Source organism: Eptatretus burgeri, chromosome 12 (assembly GCF_056783735.1).
Source record: "Eptatretus burgeri isolate ZD-2024b chromosome 12, Ebu_testis_v1, whole genome shotgun sequence".
Classification (NCBI taxonomy): Eukaryota; Metazoa; Chordata; class Myxini; order Myxiniformes; family Myxinidae; genus Eptatretus; species Eptatretus burgeri.
This window is the reverse complement of record NC_140972.1, coordinates 24,845,350-24,862,188: the sequence shown is the minus strand read 5'-3', so window position 1 is coordinate 24,862,188 and position 16,839 is coordinate 24,845,350. Positions and strand designations below refer to the sequence as shown.

General features: G+C 46.0%; 1 protein-coding gene across 1 annotated transcript in view; it reads left to right on the top strand.

Annotated features, from left to right (window-relative positions):
• Positions 1 to 12,607: 12,607 nt before the first annotated feature.
• LOC147015269 (high affinity cAMP-specific and IBMX-insensitive 3',5'-cyclic phosphodiesterase 8B-like) overlaps positions 12,608 to 16,839 on the top strand; it is a 214,295-nt gene continuing 210,063 nt past the window's right edge. The window contains exons 1-2 of the mRNA XM_085849851.1: positions 12,608 to 12,856; positions 15,766 to 15,863. Of these exons, the coding sequence (XP_085705977.1) occupies positions 15,819 to 15,863 (45 nt within the window). The 5' untranslated portion in view covers positions 12,608 to 12,856; positions 15,766 to 15,818. The remainder of the gene's footprint in view (positions 12,857 to 15,765; positions 15,864 to 16,839) is intronic.

The window sequence follows — 16,839 nt, the reverse complement described above, 5'->3', positions numbered from 1 at the left end:
AGTACCAGAGTAGAGTTCAGACATCAAATCGATCATTTTTGGTGGCACCCCACGAAGACCAAGAATCCTCCAGAGGACATCCCGATTCACTGAATCGAACGCTTTACAGAGATCAACATAGGCTGCAAGCTGCCGAAACTCTTGACTGCGTTCGGTGAGGACACAAAATGCAAGGATACGGTCAATCGTTGACCTCTTTGGTGTAAAGCCTGACTGCTCTGGACGCTGGTGCTCAAGCAGATGGTGGCGAACCCTATCAAGAATTATCCGAGCAAAGACCTTGCCCGGCACTGAGAGCAGCGTCACCCCTCGGTAGTTGTTGTAGTCTTGACGATCACCCTTCCCTTTCCAGAGAGGGACAACAAGGCCCCTCTTCCAGTCAGTTGGGATGATGCCTGTGTTCCAGGCAGAGCACAAAACTGCATGCAATGACACGAGTGCAGCATTTCCACCAGCCTTGAAGTTCAGCATGGATGCCACAGATCCCTGGAGCTTTGCCCCGTTTCAACTGGTTCACCGCAGCCCGTGTTTCCACAAGCGAAGGTGGACCACAGTTGATTCGTGGGTCAGCAACAGGGATTGTAACACCCTTGACGTCCAACTCGACAGCTGGGGGATCAGCCTGGTACAACCGCTCAAAGTAACCGGCCCAGCGGGCCTTCACTTCAAACTCCTCTGTCAAGAGCCTTCCACACTCTGCTCGAACTGCAGTGCTCCGAGGGATGGGCTTGGATGAACGTAATGCGCGAATTCCCCTGTAAGCGGGACGAGAATCACCTGTCCACAGGTGATGCTCTACCCCCTCACAGATTCCTCGCACATCGGCCTCCTTGTCCACCCTCAGTGCACGTACAGTTTTACGCCTCAGCTCCCTGAACAGCTCAGCTCTGCCATTCAGCCTGGCCCTGCGACTCTGGTCAATGGTATCCAGTGTCCCTTGAGAGACAAAATTCTTCTTTGCCCTGCGGTGAGCTCCAAGGCATCCACCGGCAACATCAAGGACGGTGGTCTTGAAGGCGCTCTACAACTCTTCAGGACCCCCCAAAGCACCCAGACCCCCCAAGTGTCCACTCAGCCTGTTCGCAAACTCCTCAGCTACTCTCTCATCCCTGAGCTTGGCAACATCCAGCCGAGGCTGGGATGGTACCATTCTCCAGGATTTAAGGTGCAGCTTTGGAGTTGCTACAACAAGCCTGTGGTCAGTATTGAGGAACTGAGCACTCCGGTAGACCCTGCAGTTCTGGATCATCCTCCAACGACCGTCAATGAGGACATGGTCAATCTCCTTTGCCACACCGCCAGCGTTGGAATACCAAGTCCAGCGATGAGCTTCTGGGCGCTGAAACCATGAACCAGCCACCCTAAGTCCATGACTTCTTGCAAAGTCAAGGAACTTAGTGCTATTCTGGTTCATAGTTCCTGACCCATGGGGACCAACACACACCTCATAACCATCCCTATCAGTTCCAGTCGATGCATTGAAATCCCCCAAGACTAGAAGTGTATCTCGTCTGGGCACTGATCAACCACAGACTCGAGTGTGGTGTAGAATGCATCCTTCACGGTGCGATCACTCGCCTCAGTCGGAGCATAAACAGAGACCAGGGAAATGACACCTAAGGAGTGACGAATCCTTAATCTCTTAATACGCTCGTTGACCGGTGTTACCTCAATTATCATTGGGGTCAGCTTATTGTACACAGCTACAGCAACTCCTTGGGTATGGTAACCATCAGAGCGACCAAACCAATAGTAGGTGTAACCACCCACCATTATCTCGCCGCAATCCGGTCTCCGAACCTCGTGGAGAGATTCACTTACCTTGGCAGTGATATTCATGTCTCTGCTGGCTGCGAGTCAGAGGTCAATAGACGTCTGGGTCGGGCCTGGGGAGTCATGGATTCACTGGATCATGGGGTGTGGCGCTGCCGGTACCTGTGCGGGAGGACGAAAGTCCGAGTCTTCAGGTCCTTGGTACTTCCAGTCTTGCTCTATGGGTGCGAGACTTGGACTCTGACCAAGGATCTGAGACGGAGACTTAATTCCTTTGGTACCAGGTATCTTCGGAGAATCCTTGGCTATCGCTGGTCGGATTTTGTGTCCAACGAGCGGTTGCTGAGAGAGACTCGGATGAGATTTGTTACCTGCATAGTCCGTGAGCGTCAGTTGCGGCTGTATGGACATGTGGCTCGTTTTCCTGACTCTGATCCTGCTCACCAGATTCTCTCAGCGAGGGAGTCTCATGAGTGGAGGAGGCCAGTGGGTCGACCACGTGCCTCATGGTTGCAACAGGTTGACCATCATCTCAAGGAGATGGGGATGGGCCTGGCCTAGGGGATGGCCAGACGGAGGCCCCTGGAGTACCGGCGGAAAGTGAGTGGACGCAGCGACATGCTGTTCTGGCACATGCTCCCATACCTGACCTGAACTCCCCATGGGGTAGGCCTATACAGGGTGATGATGATCACATCATCGGAGAAGTGGTATTCCAGCCATAATTGGTTGAATTGAAATTTTTATCCAAAAAATCTGAAACTTCATTTATATGATTTCTGACCGGATGTTGGTGATGAATTAAATTTATGATGTTCATATCTCATGCCATGAAACTATGTCACATAATAGGGTGCATTGATATGGGTATATGAGCCATAATAGTAGCATGTTCAGTTCATGGTTTTTGTTCAGAATGAACGCACGAGGTGAGACTATGTACTCTTGAGTGCCCGTCTAGTTTTCATGGTTTGCTTCATTCTGCACAGACATTCCTTGCCAATTGCCTTGCACATTTTTTTTGGTCAATTTATCAGAGGCTGCAGTGAATATTTCGTTTGTTCGTATGAGGAACAAAGCTGTGGGAAAGCATCATTGGCTGAGGGTGTGGCTGTGCCGCTGTCCAATCATTGCTCTCTGCTGGTTGTGGCAAAAATTTGTAATTCGTTGAGGGTGCTGGTGTTATCTTGCCTACTCTTTACAAAGGACACCGTGGGATATTTAATGTCCACCAACCAATGCTGGCAGACAGGACACCTGCTTAAAGTACATCGAAGGAATGTCACACACAGTGATGAATCACCATGCCTGTGAAACACCAGGATGACGGTTCATAACTAGGTCAGGATTCAAACCCAAGTGAGACAACTCAGAGGTGAGTGTGTGCTCCTCTAAGCCATTCTGTCAGTCCTTGTGCATATTTAATTAAAGGTGAGGGTAAAGTGGTAAAAGCAGTTTTTTAATTTCCTGTTTTTGTGCTACAACTCTCACTGGGCTCTTTTTAGTCTTCAAATCGTGCTTTTCCACTCTCCACCTCTGTCAAGGCAGTGTACTCACCTGTACTCCATGCATCCCACCATTTCCCATCGATGGAATTGCTTTGCTTGGCATTCCTCTTCCCTCGAGACAGCAGCTTGTTTTAATACCCATCGTACCTTGTTTTCCACAGATCTGTTTGTTCAGAGAATTCGATTTTTGAAAACTTCGCCCTTCATTTCGAAAACAATCAATTTGTTCCGACACGAGGTTCTGAAACTCCAGCTGTCCTGCAGTCGTGTTCTGTTCTTTCATACAACTGTTTATCAAAGTAACTTTAGATGTTAAAGTTTATCAAAGTAACTGTGTACATGAAATGGAGCAAATATTATACTGTCCAGAACTGATTGCTTAAACTAATTTATTATTTGGAAAATAATTTTATAATTGAACTAGATGTGTATAAAGTCCGATTGCAGTGTTGGTCTCATTTCATTATCTGAAGAGTCGATAAAATAGTCAGCATGTTTCCATCTGCAGCCTGTGCTTGCCTCAGTGGGGTTTGTCGGGAATTGCATTTGTGGGCTATGTTCAAATGGTAAGTTAGCCTCTAACCTGAGGCTGCAAAACAATATATATATTTTTTTTGAAACATGTGACTTCTTGCTTAAAGTAGATCTTTTATGGAGCATAGGGTTATGAATGTCATGTGACATTTATGCATGAAACCTGCAAGCCCATATATCCATTATTCCTGCATGCACCCACCTACAAGCACTTGGTACTTGCATAGGTACATGTTGCACTTAAGTTAACTGCTCGAGTGATTGTAGACCACACCGTGAGAGGGCGCTTGGAGACCATATGTGCTGGGTTTTGCATTGCAATGAAGGGTTTGTCCTGTCTTGCATCTGCTGTATCCTCACCCCACTAAATTTGCTGGACTTCCCTATTACTGACACCATTCAAAGATGAACAAACTACATTTCATACTTGTGCAGAATTTGGCCAAGATATTGAAAATGCCAATGCCGACTCCTTTTAAACGCAAGATTTGCATCCCCATTTGTCCACCATCTAAATGCAAAAAGCAGGACTTGTGATCTGTATTTTCCAATAAGCAGTATTCGTGCTGTTCTCAAACTCGATGAGTTGCGCTTCTGAGTCAAACCAGGAGAGGAGGAGGAGGAGGACGAGGAGATTGGGACCATACTCTGCAGAGCGTTGGTGCTGCCGAAGCAGTCTCCTTGGCTATTGGGCACAATCCTGGACGGGTCGCCACTCCGACGCAGGATACCAGCATGCTGGCACTCATTTTGCCGACCTCGGAAGGATGACAGGCCGAGTTAACCCCACCTGGTATTAATTCAACAGCGGAGCGGGATTTGAACTCAGGACCGTAGGATCCAAAACCCGCCACCCTAATCATTAAGCCAACACCAGGCATAGTCAAACCAGGTATGGCTGTCAATTCGGAAACAAACTTGGTTATTTTCCTGAAACATGAAATGATGTAATTGCGGTATTTTGCAAGTGTGGGTGGTAGAAATGTGTGTTAGTACATGTATCGGATGTGCTATAAAATGGTCGTGTTGTTTCTCTTTGTGAGTTTCAAAACAAAATGTTGCCATAATCTGGCACGTTAACTGTTACCTGAAAAGCTCTTGTTAGCCATGAGCATGGGGCACTGCTCGGTATATTTGGCATTTACATTTGATTTGTCGATGCGAGTCATGCTTCATAACCCTGTGCACGAAGCGTAAAGTGGGGTTCGCAATTTGTGCACTTTGTCTGTTTGTCTCTCTAACTGCTTCAACGTTGGTTTATGATCGAGGAACAACTTAATTTCAAATGAATGTTCTATTTTCAACATGAATCAGAAAATGAAATGGCAGTTTCGCAGTACTTTGGCAAATGGCATGCATGCGCACGAAGGAGTAAGGTAATTTTTTTTTTACTTTGTGTGACTGCCAGTGAAACAAAATTGAAAATCATTCCAAACAAAGTTGCTGTTTTGAGGGCCGTCATAAAGGACACAAACAACGAGCACAAGTAACGAATGTAACGGGTTAGTGTGGTGTGAAATTCGCTGCATCAAAGGCGGTAAACTTCAAAAAAAATACATTTTCTACAATTTAATCTTCATTTTATTTGAATCATATACTTGAACACTTGCAGAACACAAGTCACCTTCTTACCGCTTCCAAAAACTTTCCGTTTAGTAGTACTTGGACAAAATATTACTGCAGTTTACATCATCTCAACCAATCAAATGTGTCGCTCGCACACTCCACCCATGTCGCTTTTTTTCTCAAGATTGCGCAAGGTAAGATGTTCTGTAAACTCACCAATTCGAATAAGAATTGAAAAAACAGTGTCAAGCAGCAGGTCTGCCAGAGATAAGCAAGTCTAATCTACATTTTCATGTCGTTGAGTCGACACTAATCTCTTTTGTTGACGAACTTCATTGTCCTGATCGATAACTCGTTTAATCAAGAGAAGGCATGTTGTACTTCAGACATTGCACGTCGATCTGTGAATCTCAATGAGGATGTAAAATGAAATAAAACGCACGAAAAAGGATATTTTATGAAACGTTGTTGTTGTTATTGTTGTTGTTTGTGTGCTCCTTCCATGTCCTATTGAAGGCTTCTTGCTTTGGTAGAATAAATGCTTTGTTTGAGCTGCTGGGAAATCCAAATTGACGGAAAGGAGTTACAAGAACGCAGCCAGTCCAGGGAGTGACCAACCGGCTGTGCCCTTCCTGGTCACTCAACCAGCTTCATCATTGGCACCTGTTTTGATAAAGCTGCCGCCATTCTGGCCTAATGACCCGCATCTGTGGTTTACACAAGTCAAAGTGAAAATCGACACCCGAAACATTACTACCGAGTTCACACGATTCAAATACATTGTTTTCTCCTTGTCACCAGAGTATGCGATGGAGGTGAGAGATATTTTACAGCAGCCTCCAATGAACAACCTGGACACGACTTTGAAGGCCATGCTCATAACACACACGACCCCCCTCTGAGCACCGCCACTTTCAACAACTTCTTACAAGTGAGGATTTAGGAGATTCAAGACACACACAACTACTGCATCATATGTAGCAGCTTCTCAGTGACCGCCATGGCACCTTCGGCCTGTCGCTGTTTCGTGAGTTGTTCTTGCAAAGTTTATCACCAAACATCCGCATGATGCAGCTAATGCATAGCTGGCACTACCCGCCACTACGGACCTGGCTATACATCTCACTGACGCCGTTACATCGGCCGTGGCTAATGTGACACTTTCACCACAGCACGTCGCAGAGCTTCAATCTGAGATGGCGGACCTTAAGAAGCTCATCCTGGAGCTCCATGCTGTGCAGCACCAGTCGTGCCCATCTTCGTGTGTCCCTTTTAAGGACAGAGAAATTCTATACCTCGAGTTACCCTTCGCCTTCACCTTCCGTGAACACTCCAGTTTGGTGTTGGCACCACGTACCCTTCGGTGCTAATACTCATCGGTGTAGAGCACCATGCTTGTACTACCCGCAGGGAACCGACGAGGCCCACAACTATTGGCGACGAGTTCACCTGGGCCATACGTCAATCGCCTTCTCTTCTTCGTGGATGATACTAGCAGACTTTCATTTTCTTGTGGATGCAGGGGCAGAAGCGAGCATTGTGCCACTGTCTACCACTGGATAGAAAAAAATCGACAGGAATATTCATTACATGCCTGTAACAACAGTGCTATTGTTACTTTTGGAGAGTGTCCTCCAGCTTGATTTTGGTTTACATCGCTCATTTCCGTCAGCATTTACTATTGCTGACATTGAATGCCTCAACACTGCTTCGTGTTCTCGGTAAAGCATCTACCGTTTAGTTGATGAATATCACGTGTCTTCCAACCGTGCCCTTTCAGAAAGTACTTCATGACTTCCCATCCATAACGTGCATGTTGAGGCTTGGCATCAACATCAACATCTCCCACCTTTGGTGACATTTTCATTTTCTGTCTGCCATGTAATGCAGCGTTTTACTTCGGAGCGTTGCGAACCTCCGTATATCTCTGTTTTATGATTTCCTTTGAGCATTAGCTCATTCTATGGATGTGAACACTTGGTAGGTTATTTTCCTGTGATTGAAATACCTCCAACATTTTAATCGTTTGGAATTTTCTGGTCGTTTCTGTATGTTTTATTGCACGAAATTTCCATATTGCTGGTATGAACCAATATCCTTTACATATGGTTTTGTTCATTCTACAATAAAACGGCATTCTCTGGGAAAGTTGTCATCACATTCATGTTCGTACGCCCGTCGGTGTGGTACAGGTCACCAAGTGCCTGTACATTGTTTTATTCAAAGTTATTCTTTCGCTTCGTCGAACTGGTCACTTCCTCGACCCCCTGGTAGCCGACAATGGATGAGCACTTGGACTCGGCCATTCATACAAGTCAACGACGAAGACAAACGTCTGTGATGTTGAAACCTGAAGTCTACACAGAGAAATTACACACTGTGAAGATGGCACGTGTGGGACAACTGAGTTTCGTTACCCGCATACATCGGTCAATCAAAACTCTTCTGGATAATGTTGAGAACACAAACGGTGAGAGAACGTTTCTTTCAGGATAACTCTTAGAACAAATTTGTAGACTTGCCCAATTATTCATGACATTAGTTAAGGATGAAAGTGAAGACCAGGTGAATGTTTTTCAAGAATACCATCAGCTGACCCAGGAAATGGAAGTTTTCAATTAAAGTGTCGACGATTATAAAACTGCAGCTACCTTTAACCAGCAGGTTTTGAAGGCTTTTGGATCGCAGGATAGTCCAGCAAGGCTGCCACCCACCATAAGCAGGATGTCTGTTGGTGACGCCTTCAAAAACAGCTCATCCAGCTCAGCAGTCCGCTTTTGACAAGCCAAAGCCATGAAAGCTCGACTAGCTCTTCGAATGGCTGAACAGGATAAACAAATAAGAATCAAGGCAGTTATGAAGATCTTTGCTCTTGAAGGAAAATGGGAAAATTGCAAGGCAGCGAGAAATGGAAAGAGAAGAGTTTGAGGAAATCATGAAGCTGGAGTCTCTCAAAATGCAAGCCGAAAGTGAACTGGTACAGGCTAGGAGCAAGGCCACTCTCATTGATCTGGAGGCCTAACTCGCTCAACAAATGGAAGAGGTGGAAGGAAAGCAGTCATGGTCTCACCTTGCAAGACACTGAGATACCGCAACCCATGATCATGAGTCGTGGTAGCTCATGAACCAGACTTTCGATACCAACACCAACATGCATTCACCTGTGCTTGATACAGAACCAAAAAGAGTAGCAACATGACACTTTATGCATCCAATAAGGAACGAGATTCCGTTCTCAGTGACCCCCATAGCCTCCCCCCTCGGGTTGGTACGACACTAAACGGGTCAAAGCCGCAAAATACGGGTCACTTGCCATGTAAGTAAGAGCTAGCAAACCATTAACTCTTTCAGGCCAAAAAGGATTTTTCATCACACATCTGAACCTATCACGTCGGTACTGAAAATGATGCTCTTATTAAGTCCCACGTCATAAAAACTTACATCAATTTAAAAGTCATAGTCGTCACAAAGTCAGTCCCATGCGGTTCAGCCCTCGTGTGCGTTTCCAAAAGGTAAGCCATTAAAATAACATGTGATGTTGTTTCAATAATTAAAAGTTGAACAACCGGTTCAAAGATTCTCACAAACAATATTCCTCTCAACTATAAATGTATGAGGTATGTGTGTGTATGTGCGTGTGTGTGCGTGCGTCCGTGTGTGATGCTTTCTGTGTCGATTATTTACGTTCGTCTATTAATTACATACTATTGGAATATACCTTTTGACCCTTTAGACCTTCATCCACATTATAAATGCATTATTTTAATAAAATACCAACGAATCTACATATTACTAAAACTCTCATCTTGTATGTATGTATGTTCCCGAAATACAGCCAAAACGGTAGACGATAGCACAAAAACTTGAGGGCCACCTTACTCACCATTCTCCTGCGGTGTGCAGTATCAAGTTTCGTTCAAATCGGGCAATGAAAAAAATTATTAGAAAATCAATTCCCGATTCAGTCAAGTACTCTTCAGGAGAATTTGATCAATGCAAACAACCTCAGCGGTATATCTGGAGATATCTTTGTTTTTCTTGAAATGATTTTTTTCATCAACCGCTGTCACAACGGTAACCCAACGGGTTCACGGGTCGTTTAGTAACAATTAAAACGTTACAATCTTCAATTCTATGTCTCTCACTATGTCTCTTCAACTCTCACGATGTCTCTTCAAAAGGACCGTTTAAAACCCCCCCCCCCCACCCACTTTCTCAACAATTCTCTGGAAGAAGTCCTTTCTTACAAGCTTCTGGTTCTCACTATCTGCCATGACCTTTCCTTGGAAAGCCACATTTCAAACCTCGCCTCCAAAGTCAGTCGCCGACTGGGAATCCTCCGTCATGCAAAGTCCTTCCTCGGCCCTCTTGAGCTCCTGACCACTTACAAAGCTTTTGTCCGCAGCCTGATGGAGTACTGCTCTCCCCTCTGGGCTGGTGCTCCTGCCTCCCACCTTTCTCGGCTTCACTGTCGAATCCAGGGCATTTAGGGTCATCGGCATCTCCCGCAATGAAGCTGAGTCTTTGGGCCTTTCACTCATTCACCGCAGGTTGGTCGGTGGTCTTTCTGTCTTCCACCGACTCCTCTCCAGCCTCGCCCCCCTCCCCGCTCTCTCTGCGATTTGTCCCCACCACATTTCCACATGGTGCTCAAGGTCCACCAACAACCCCCTTCTGGTAAAACTACCAAAATCATGAATCACTGCTCACCTTCACTCTTTCATTCCTCTTTTTTCCCGCCTTTGGAATAAACTCCCTCACTCTATTCATTCCCATTCTTTATCCAGGCCTTCAAAACAGCTGTTCACCACCACCTCTTATCATCCCCCATCCAAATCCTTGATCTTTTCTACCCCCGATAATCCACCCCAAACCCACCTCCTTCAAATTTGCTGCTTTCCTTCCTGAAAGTCCCTGTAATGTCCATCTTGTATTCCCCGAGTTCCCCGTCCCATCCCTCTCCCTTCCACAGATCTCCTATTGTCTCTGTTCCCCAGTGTTTTATCCTTCCCACTCCCTCCCCTCCGGTCTCATGCCCCCCTTGCTGTGCGTTGTGTGTTGGCTCTCACACGAGCCTCGACAAGGTATACAAAAAAAATTAAAAAATTCTAATGCCATGTTTATGGAAACAGTGGTTTCTCCAGATTGCAGAATTATTACAAGCTTGGGGGGGGGGGGGCTAACAATGCCGCAAGCACTGCCTCTGAAGCCAGATCATTGAAAAGGGTGGAAGAGGGTGCGCGTAATCGACGTTGATTTTACACACCTGCATTGACGTGAGGTAAAATGTTTTAATAATGTCAATGACGTGAGGTAAAATGTTTTAATAATGTCAATGACGTGAGGTAAAATGTTTTAATAATGTCATTAACGTGAGGTAAAATGTTTTAATAATGTCAATGACTTGAGGTAAAATGTATTCATTACAATGACGTGAGGTAAAATGTTTTAATAATGTCATTAACGTGAGGTAAAATGTTTTAATAATGTCATTAACGTGAGGTAAAATGTTTTAATAATGTCAATGACGTGAGGTAAAATGTATTCATTACAATGACGTGAGATAAAATGTTTTAATAATGTCATTAACGTGAGGTAAAATGTTTTAATAATGTCAATGACGTGAGGTAAAATGTATTCATTACAAAGACGTGAGATAAAATGTTTTAATAATGTCAATGACGTGAGGTAAAATGTTTTAATAATGTCGATGACGTGAGGTAAAATGTTTTAATAATGTCATTAACGTGAGGTAAAATGTTTTAATAATGTCGATGACGTGAGGTAAAATGTTTTAATAATGTCATTAACGTGAGGTAAAACGTTTTAATAATGTCGATGACGTGAGGTAAAATGTTTTAATAATGTCGATGACGTGAGGTAAAATGTTTTAATAATGTCATTAACGTGAGGTAAAATGTTTTAATAATGTCGATGACGTGAGGTAAAATGTTTTAATAATGTCATTAACGTGAGGTAAAATGTTTTAATAATGTCGATGACGTGAGGTAAAATGTTTTAATAATGTCATTAACGTGAGGTAAAATGTTTTAATAATGTCATTAACGTGAGGTAAAATGTTTTAATAATGTCGATGACGTGAGGTGAAATGTTTTAATTATGTCATTAACGTGAGGTAAAATGTTTTAATAATGTCATTAACGTGAGGTAAAATGTTTTAATAATGTCGATGACGTGAGGTAAAATGTATTTTTTTCCTTTTGTGTATACATCGTCGATGCTCGTAGAAGAGATATTATTGGTACACTGAATGGATCAGGACAAAAAGGAACAGTTGAGACGGGGGTGAGGCACACCAACAGCAGAGTTGAAGGTCAAGATCGAGGCAGACGAAGACAAATGATTGGTGTGGGGATGAATGAGGGGCAGGAGAGGATGCAAAGGTACCGCTATGTCCCGAACAATACCAGTATGTGGCATTGACAAAAGCTGCTCCCGAGCCGATTTAAACTGACAATATTGCTACAGTTTTGGAAAACTTATCCTGGGGAAGAACATGTCATGGAAACATAGGAGACCTGAGAATCAGTAATTTAATTGGACTATCTGTACATAGTCCTTGGTCCCTTGTCATACCTGTCGAGGGGTTGTTCGGTGGACATGTGCTGGTTCGTATTTCCCTGGTGCTGATGCCTTTCCCCCCCTCTGTTCCTTTCAATCTTTCCTCTTTCACATCATCAGTACGTTACCTCCCTTTCACCAAACATCATTTTGACAATCCCTCCTTCAACCCCGTAGCTGTTTGGTCATCCCTCGGTCCGGCGGAACCCCTCTCCATTTTCGCTCCATTCTCACATGCATGTTCATGGCATAAAGCATGACGCTTGGTGTTTTTTTTTTTACCTGCAGACGGCGCTTCTCGCATGTGAAACGGCATGTACAGTAAATAGTACGTTTTGTGCAGGCAAGGAGGGCTGAGGGCTCCCATCGCGGCATTGGACGCGTGAAGGAAGGGATGGGGACTGGATTGAACATTTCCTCAGAGTGACATGGCGTTTTCCACAGGCTGGATCATGGACCCGCCCACATCGGATGGGGACCAATAAGAAGAGAGGCACACATGAGCTGACACTGAGGAGGCTCATGAGAGGAGCATGAGAGGGTGAAGAAAGAAAGGTTTCACGAGCAGTTGGTGTCAACCTTCTGTGGAGTAAAAGGGAGGCGGGGAAGAACGCTCCTTCCACGAATGTCATCCGGTGGTCTCGATCCTGTTGGCCATGAGGGACTGGGAGGCTGAATGACAGCGTCTCTTTGACGGGAGCCAGAGGAAGAAAAGAGCTGAGACACAGGAGAGTGAGTCGCATATCTGGGACACCACAGAGAGGATTTGCCTATTGGGTCTGGGCACCTCAGGGATGCGGCTGCGTGTCCCATCCCGCCACATCACCACTGCCCATCTTCCTCCGCATTCTCTAGTACATTTGGGCTTGTACAGCCCTGTCGGACTGTGTGAGGTGAGTGTTATCTTCTTCTCCTGAGTGAATGATGGCCATGTGTCCTTTGTCTAAGTAAGATTGAATAAGAATGAATATGTGTATGGTGAGATCTGCTCTTATGTGCCTTTTGCTTTCTTGCTTGTATATACCTGCTTTTTCATGATTGCTTGCGTGTGTAATAAATAATCGTTTGTTGTTATTACCTCCACCACCGACGGTCAAGGAGGTTATGTTTTCACACCTTTCTGTCTGTTTGTTTGTTTGTTTGTTTGTGTGCAAGATATTTCAAAAAGTTGTGGACGCATACGGATAAAACTTGGTGGACACGTTGTGTATGTGGCAAGGACAAATTGATTCGATTTTGGTGATTATCTGAATCCGAATCTGGATACGATAATTATTTAATTCAAGAAGTAATTCTTCACCATTGAGAGATAGGACCAAGAACGATATTGTTGCGGGCTGGAGGTCCAGTGGCAAGAACGACCGCTAGGTGGGGAAAGTTACGTCGATTCCCAGCGGACTCTCCGGAATTGTAGGCCGTCGCTCACGGATAACTACGTGAGGCGGCGGGTCACTTAACCGACCGTGGACACCAATACCTCCACCGCGTAGCGTAGGGTCTTTTTGTCGAGAACCAATTTACGTGATTAACCACGCGGTGTCGTCTACCGGGGAACCACGCCCTCGGCACGTCTTGCTCTAACCGGGTCGTCTATCGACTGCGGTAGAGTTCCAACTACCAACTCCGGTTTGGGTGCAGTCGAGCGGAACTGCCAAAGCCGTGCCGGCTAGGATGAGCAGATTATCGGGTATAAAAACCCGGCTAAACTCAGATCCGAACCATGCTGGACCAATGAAAGAAAGGACGGAAACGAACTGGGAACATTTCTACAATTGTTTTATTTACAGCAAGAAGGACACAGAGAAGCTTATCGTGGATATGCAGGAGATTTACAATGATCAAAAACACTTATGCAGTTGTTCTTAGCAGACGGCGCCACACACAGACGAAAATAAAACCCAGGTGAATTCCAAGGAACCTCGCAGCCAGGGAGAGAGACGGGCTGGGGTCGCGGCTCGGCTGGGTACCTGCACGTTGGAGGGAGGGGTGCTCCATGGTGCGGCACCTGCCAATGGCCATGCAGCTCGGCCCGCAGTCACACGCGTGGGGCTCAGGTCCATGGAGGAACCCAAGCGGAGTCCCAGGGCGAGGATCAGGGTCGCGGACAGGATCCAGTGAGAGACCCAGTCGAGGTTGGGTGTCCTCGGTCGTTATCGGAATCGACCAGACGGATTGCTCCACCAACGGAGAATGGCCATGCACCACCACCCACAGACTCGTGAAAAAGCTTTCAGTCTGTCAATCCTCCCCGTACACTGAACTCAAGACTCCAGCAAAACTCCAACGAACGCCCCAGCGAATGCAGAACTGAACTGAGCCTTTTGACTGAACTCCAACGAACGCACGTCTCAGAGGGTCCCTTCATAGTCCATCCACCTCCCTCAGCGGGGCGGGACCTTGGTCAAAACTGATGTCACTGTCTGCCCTGATTGGATAGGGCCGGACCGGTTTCAGCCATGCCGGTAGCCCGCCCCCTGCACGCGTGACTGCACTTGCCAAAAAAAAGGTACCTCACAAAGATTTCACCTCAGAAAGCGAGAAAAGGTACTGTGGTTCAGATAAGAGGGGAAATAAAGATTTATTACCCTAACTAAAAAAAACATCGCAATGCACCCCTTCAATTTCCCACTCCACACAAGGAGGTGTTCTGTCTACACATATACTTAACGGCATAACTAACTCCGGGGCACCTGTATGTTTGAATGCATACGGTTCCAAGAACCGTAACACTACCCCCCTCCCTTTTGCTCGACTGGACTCGAGTCGTTTAACATTTGTGCAGCATGCAGGTGTAGGTTTCCCCTAGCACGTTTTTCCTACTCATCCCTGAGTGCAACATTTTGAAAACATGTCCCAAAAATAAATAACCTTGTGCGTTGTGTAACTAAACTAACAGACTTATTCGGACAACTTAACTATATTTCCGGTGCTAAACAAACAACAGGTGGGTTAGGACTATGTGCATTTCTAAAATTTACACTACCCATGGCTCAGGACCTGTGATTTGAGGAGAGAAAACACAACAAAGGTAACATTTGTGGATGAGTGCACAGCAGGCAATTGACGATCGGGCATCTTCAGGGCCTTCAATGGTCCCTTGTTTGTCAGTGAAATTTTTTTTTTATTTCATTTCGGCTGCTGGAGGCAAATCATCCTAACACGGCAGGCCACACGCCGTTTCACAGGCCATTTGAACTGGCCTTTATGTAACAACAAGGAGATATCCGGGCTGCTCAGTGCAGTCCACGGTCCATTTGAACTGACCTTTATGCAACAACAAGGAGATGGATGTACGGGCTACGCAAATGCAGTCCCCAATAATGCGGCTGCCTGCAGGGCAGTCCTTGCAAACACTTCCAGAAATGGTCCTGGAGCACATGGTGAGGTGGTGACATGGAAATGCAAACAAAGGCATGGGCAGGAATAGAGTCAAGGCAAGGGCAGAAAAAAGGCATGGCAAATGCAGACCAGGTAAGGTGCAGTCGGTAAGGTAAGAAAACAGGTCGGCACACGAATCTGGCCGCCTCGGTGTGGTCTCGTGAGGTTGTGGAGGGAGTGTGGTGGTGCCGGCCGGTCCGAAGACAGGCTCGGACCTACCCTACGGTCTCCCCCCAACCTATCTCCTTTGCCTGTCCTTGTCCATACCCACCTCCATAAGCTTGCAACAAAAAAAAAACGAAATTTACACTTTTTTATGATTATTATTATTATTCTTATTTTTTTTATAATTACGTATGTCCCTAACCCCCTTATTGTCTTTGTTCAGCTAACCTGTCCTGACTGTCTATCCCCAATCCCTCAGATCCCTTTTTGAGGGTATTGAGGAAGAGCCAAGTGAATCTGTCTCGAAGCCCAATGCAGCCTCAGAATAACTCCCACAGATTTCAGCAATTTTCCAAGGTGAGTCCAGCGGCCTACGAACAGCAAAGGGATGGATGGTGCGAAGGGGTACACGTTTCCTATCTATCCTAGCATTTATTAAACGTTAATCTATCCCCGGGGCTTTTCAACACTCTTGTTTATTTAAACTATCGGTCCTAGCAACCTCGATTCCTGTCGCCTGTGTTGGTGTTCGTTATTAATTTGGGCCTGGTCCACAAATTTTCTCTCGTGCTCTTGCACAATTTTGTGGCTGGGCAGCGTGGCTCCATTGGCAGGGATACCCATCTGCCTAACTCGATCTTTGGCACCCCCGGGTCGCTGAGGCTGTCTCCGAGCCTACCTACTCCTTATGAACGTGGGGGATGTCCTTCCTGGCATCTTCCTCGTCAATGCTCGTCTGGCATTTTGATGCTCTGGGTCTCGTTTCCGTGGTCTACCCGTGCCCATTACACTAACTCGGTCCCTTGGACCCATGGACTACTCTGGCCGACTACTTCGGTGCCCGGGGTGCCCTCGAAAAACTAAACAACTAAACAAGCTGAAGTGCCCTTCGGATTGCTCCACTAACGAAGAACGGCCATGCACCACCACCCACAGACTCGTGAAAAAGCTCTCAGTTTGTCAATCCTCCTCGTACACTGAACTCAAGACTCCAGCAAAACTCCAACGAACGCCCCAGCGAATGCAGAACTGAACTGAGCCTTTTGACTGAACTCCAACGAACGCGCGTCTCAGAGGGTCCCTTCGTAGTCCATCCACCTCCCTCATCAGGGCAGGGCCTTGGTCAAAACTGACGTCACTGTCCGCCCTGATTGGACAGGGCCTCCATGGGTCCACTCCTTCTGGGCGGGGTTTCGGCCATGCCGGGAGCCCGCCCCCTCCACGCGTGGCTGCACTCACCAAAAAAAAGGTACCTCACAAAGATTTCGCCTCGGAAAGTGAGAAAAATGTACTGTGGTTCAGATAAGAGGGGAAATAAAGACTTATTACCCTA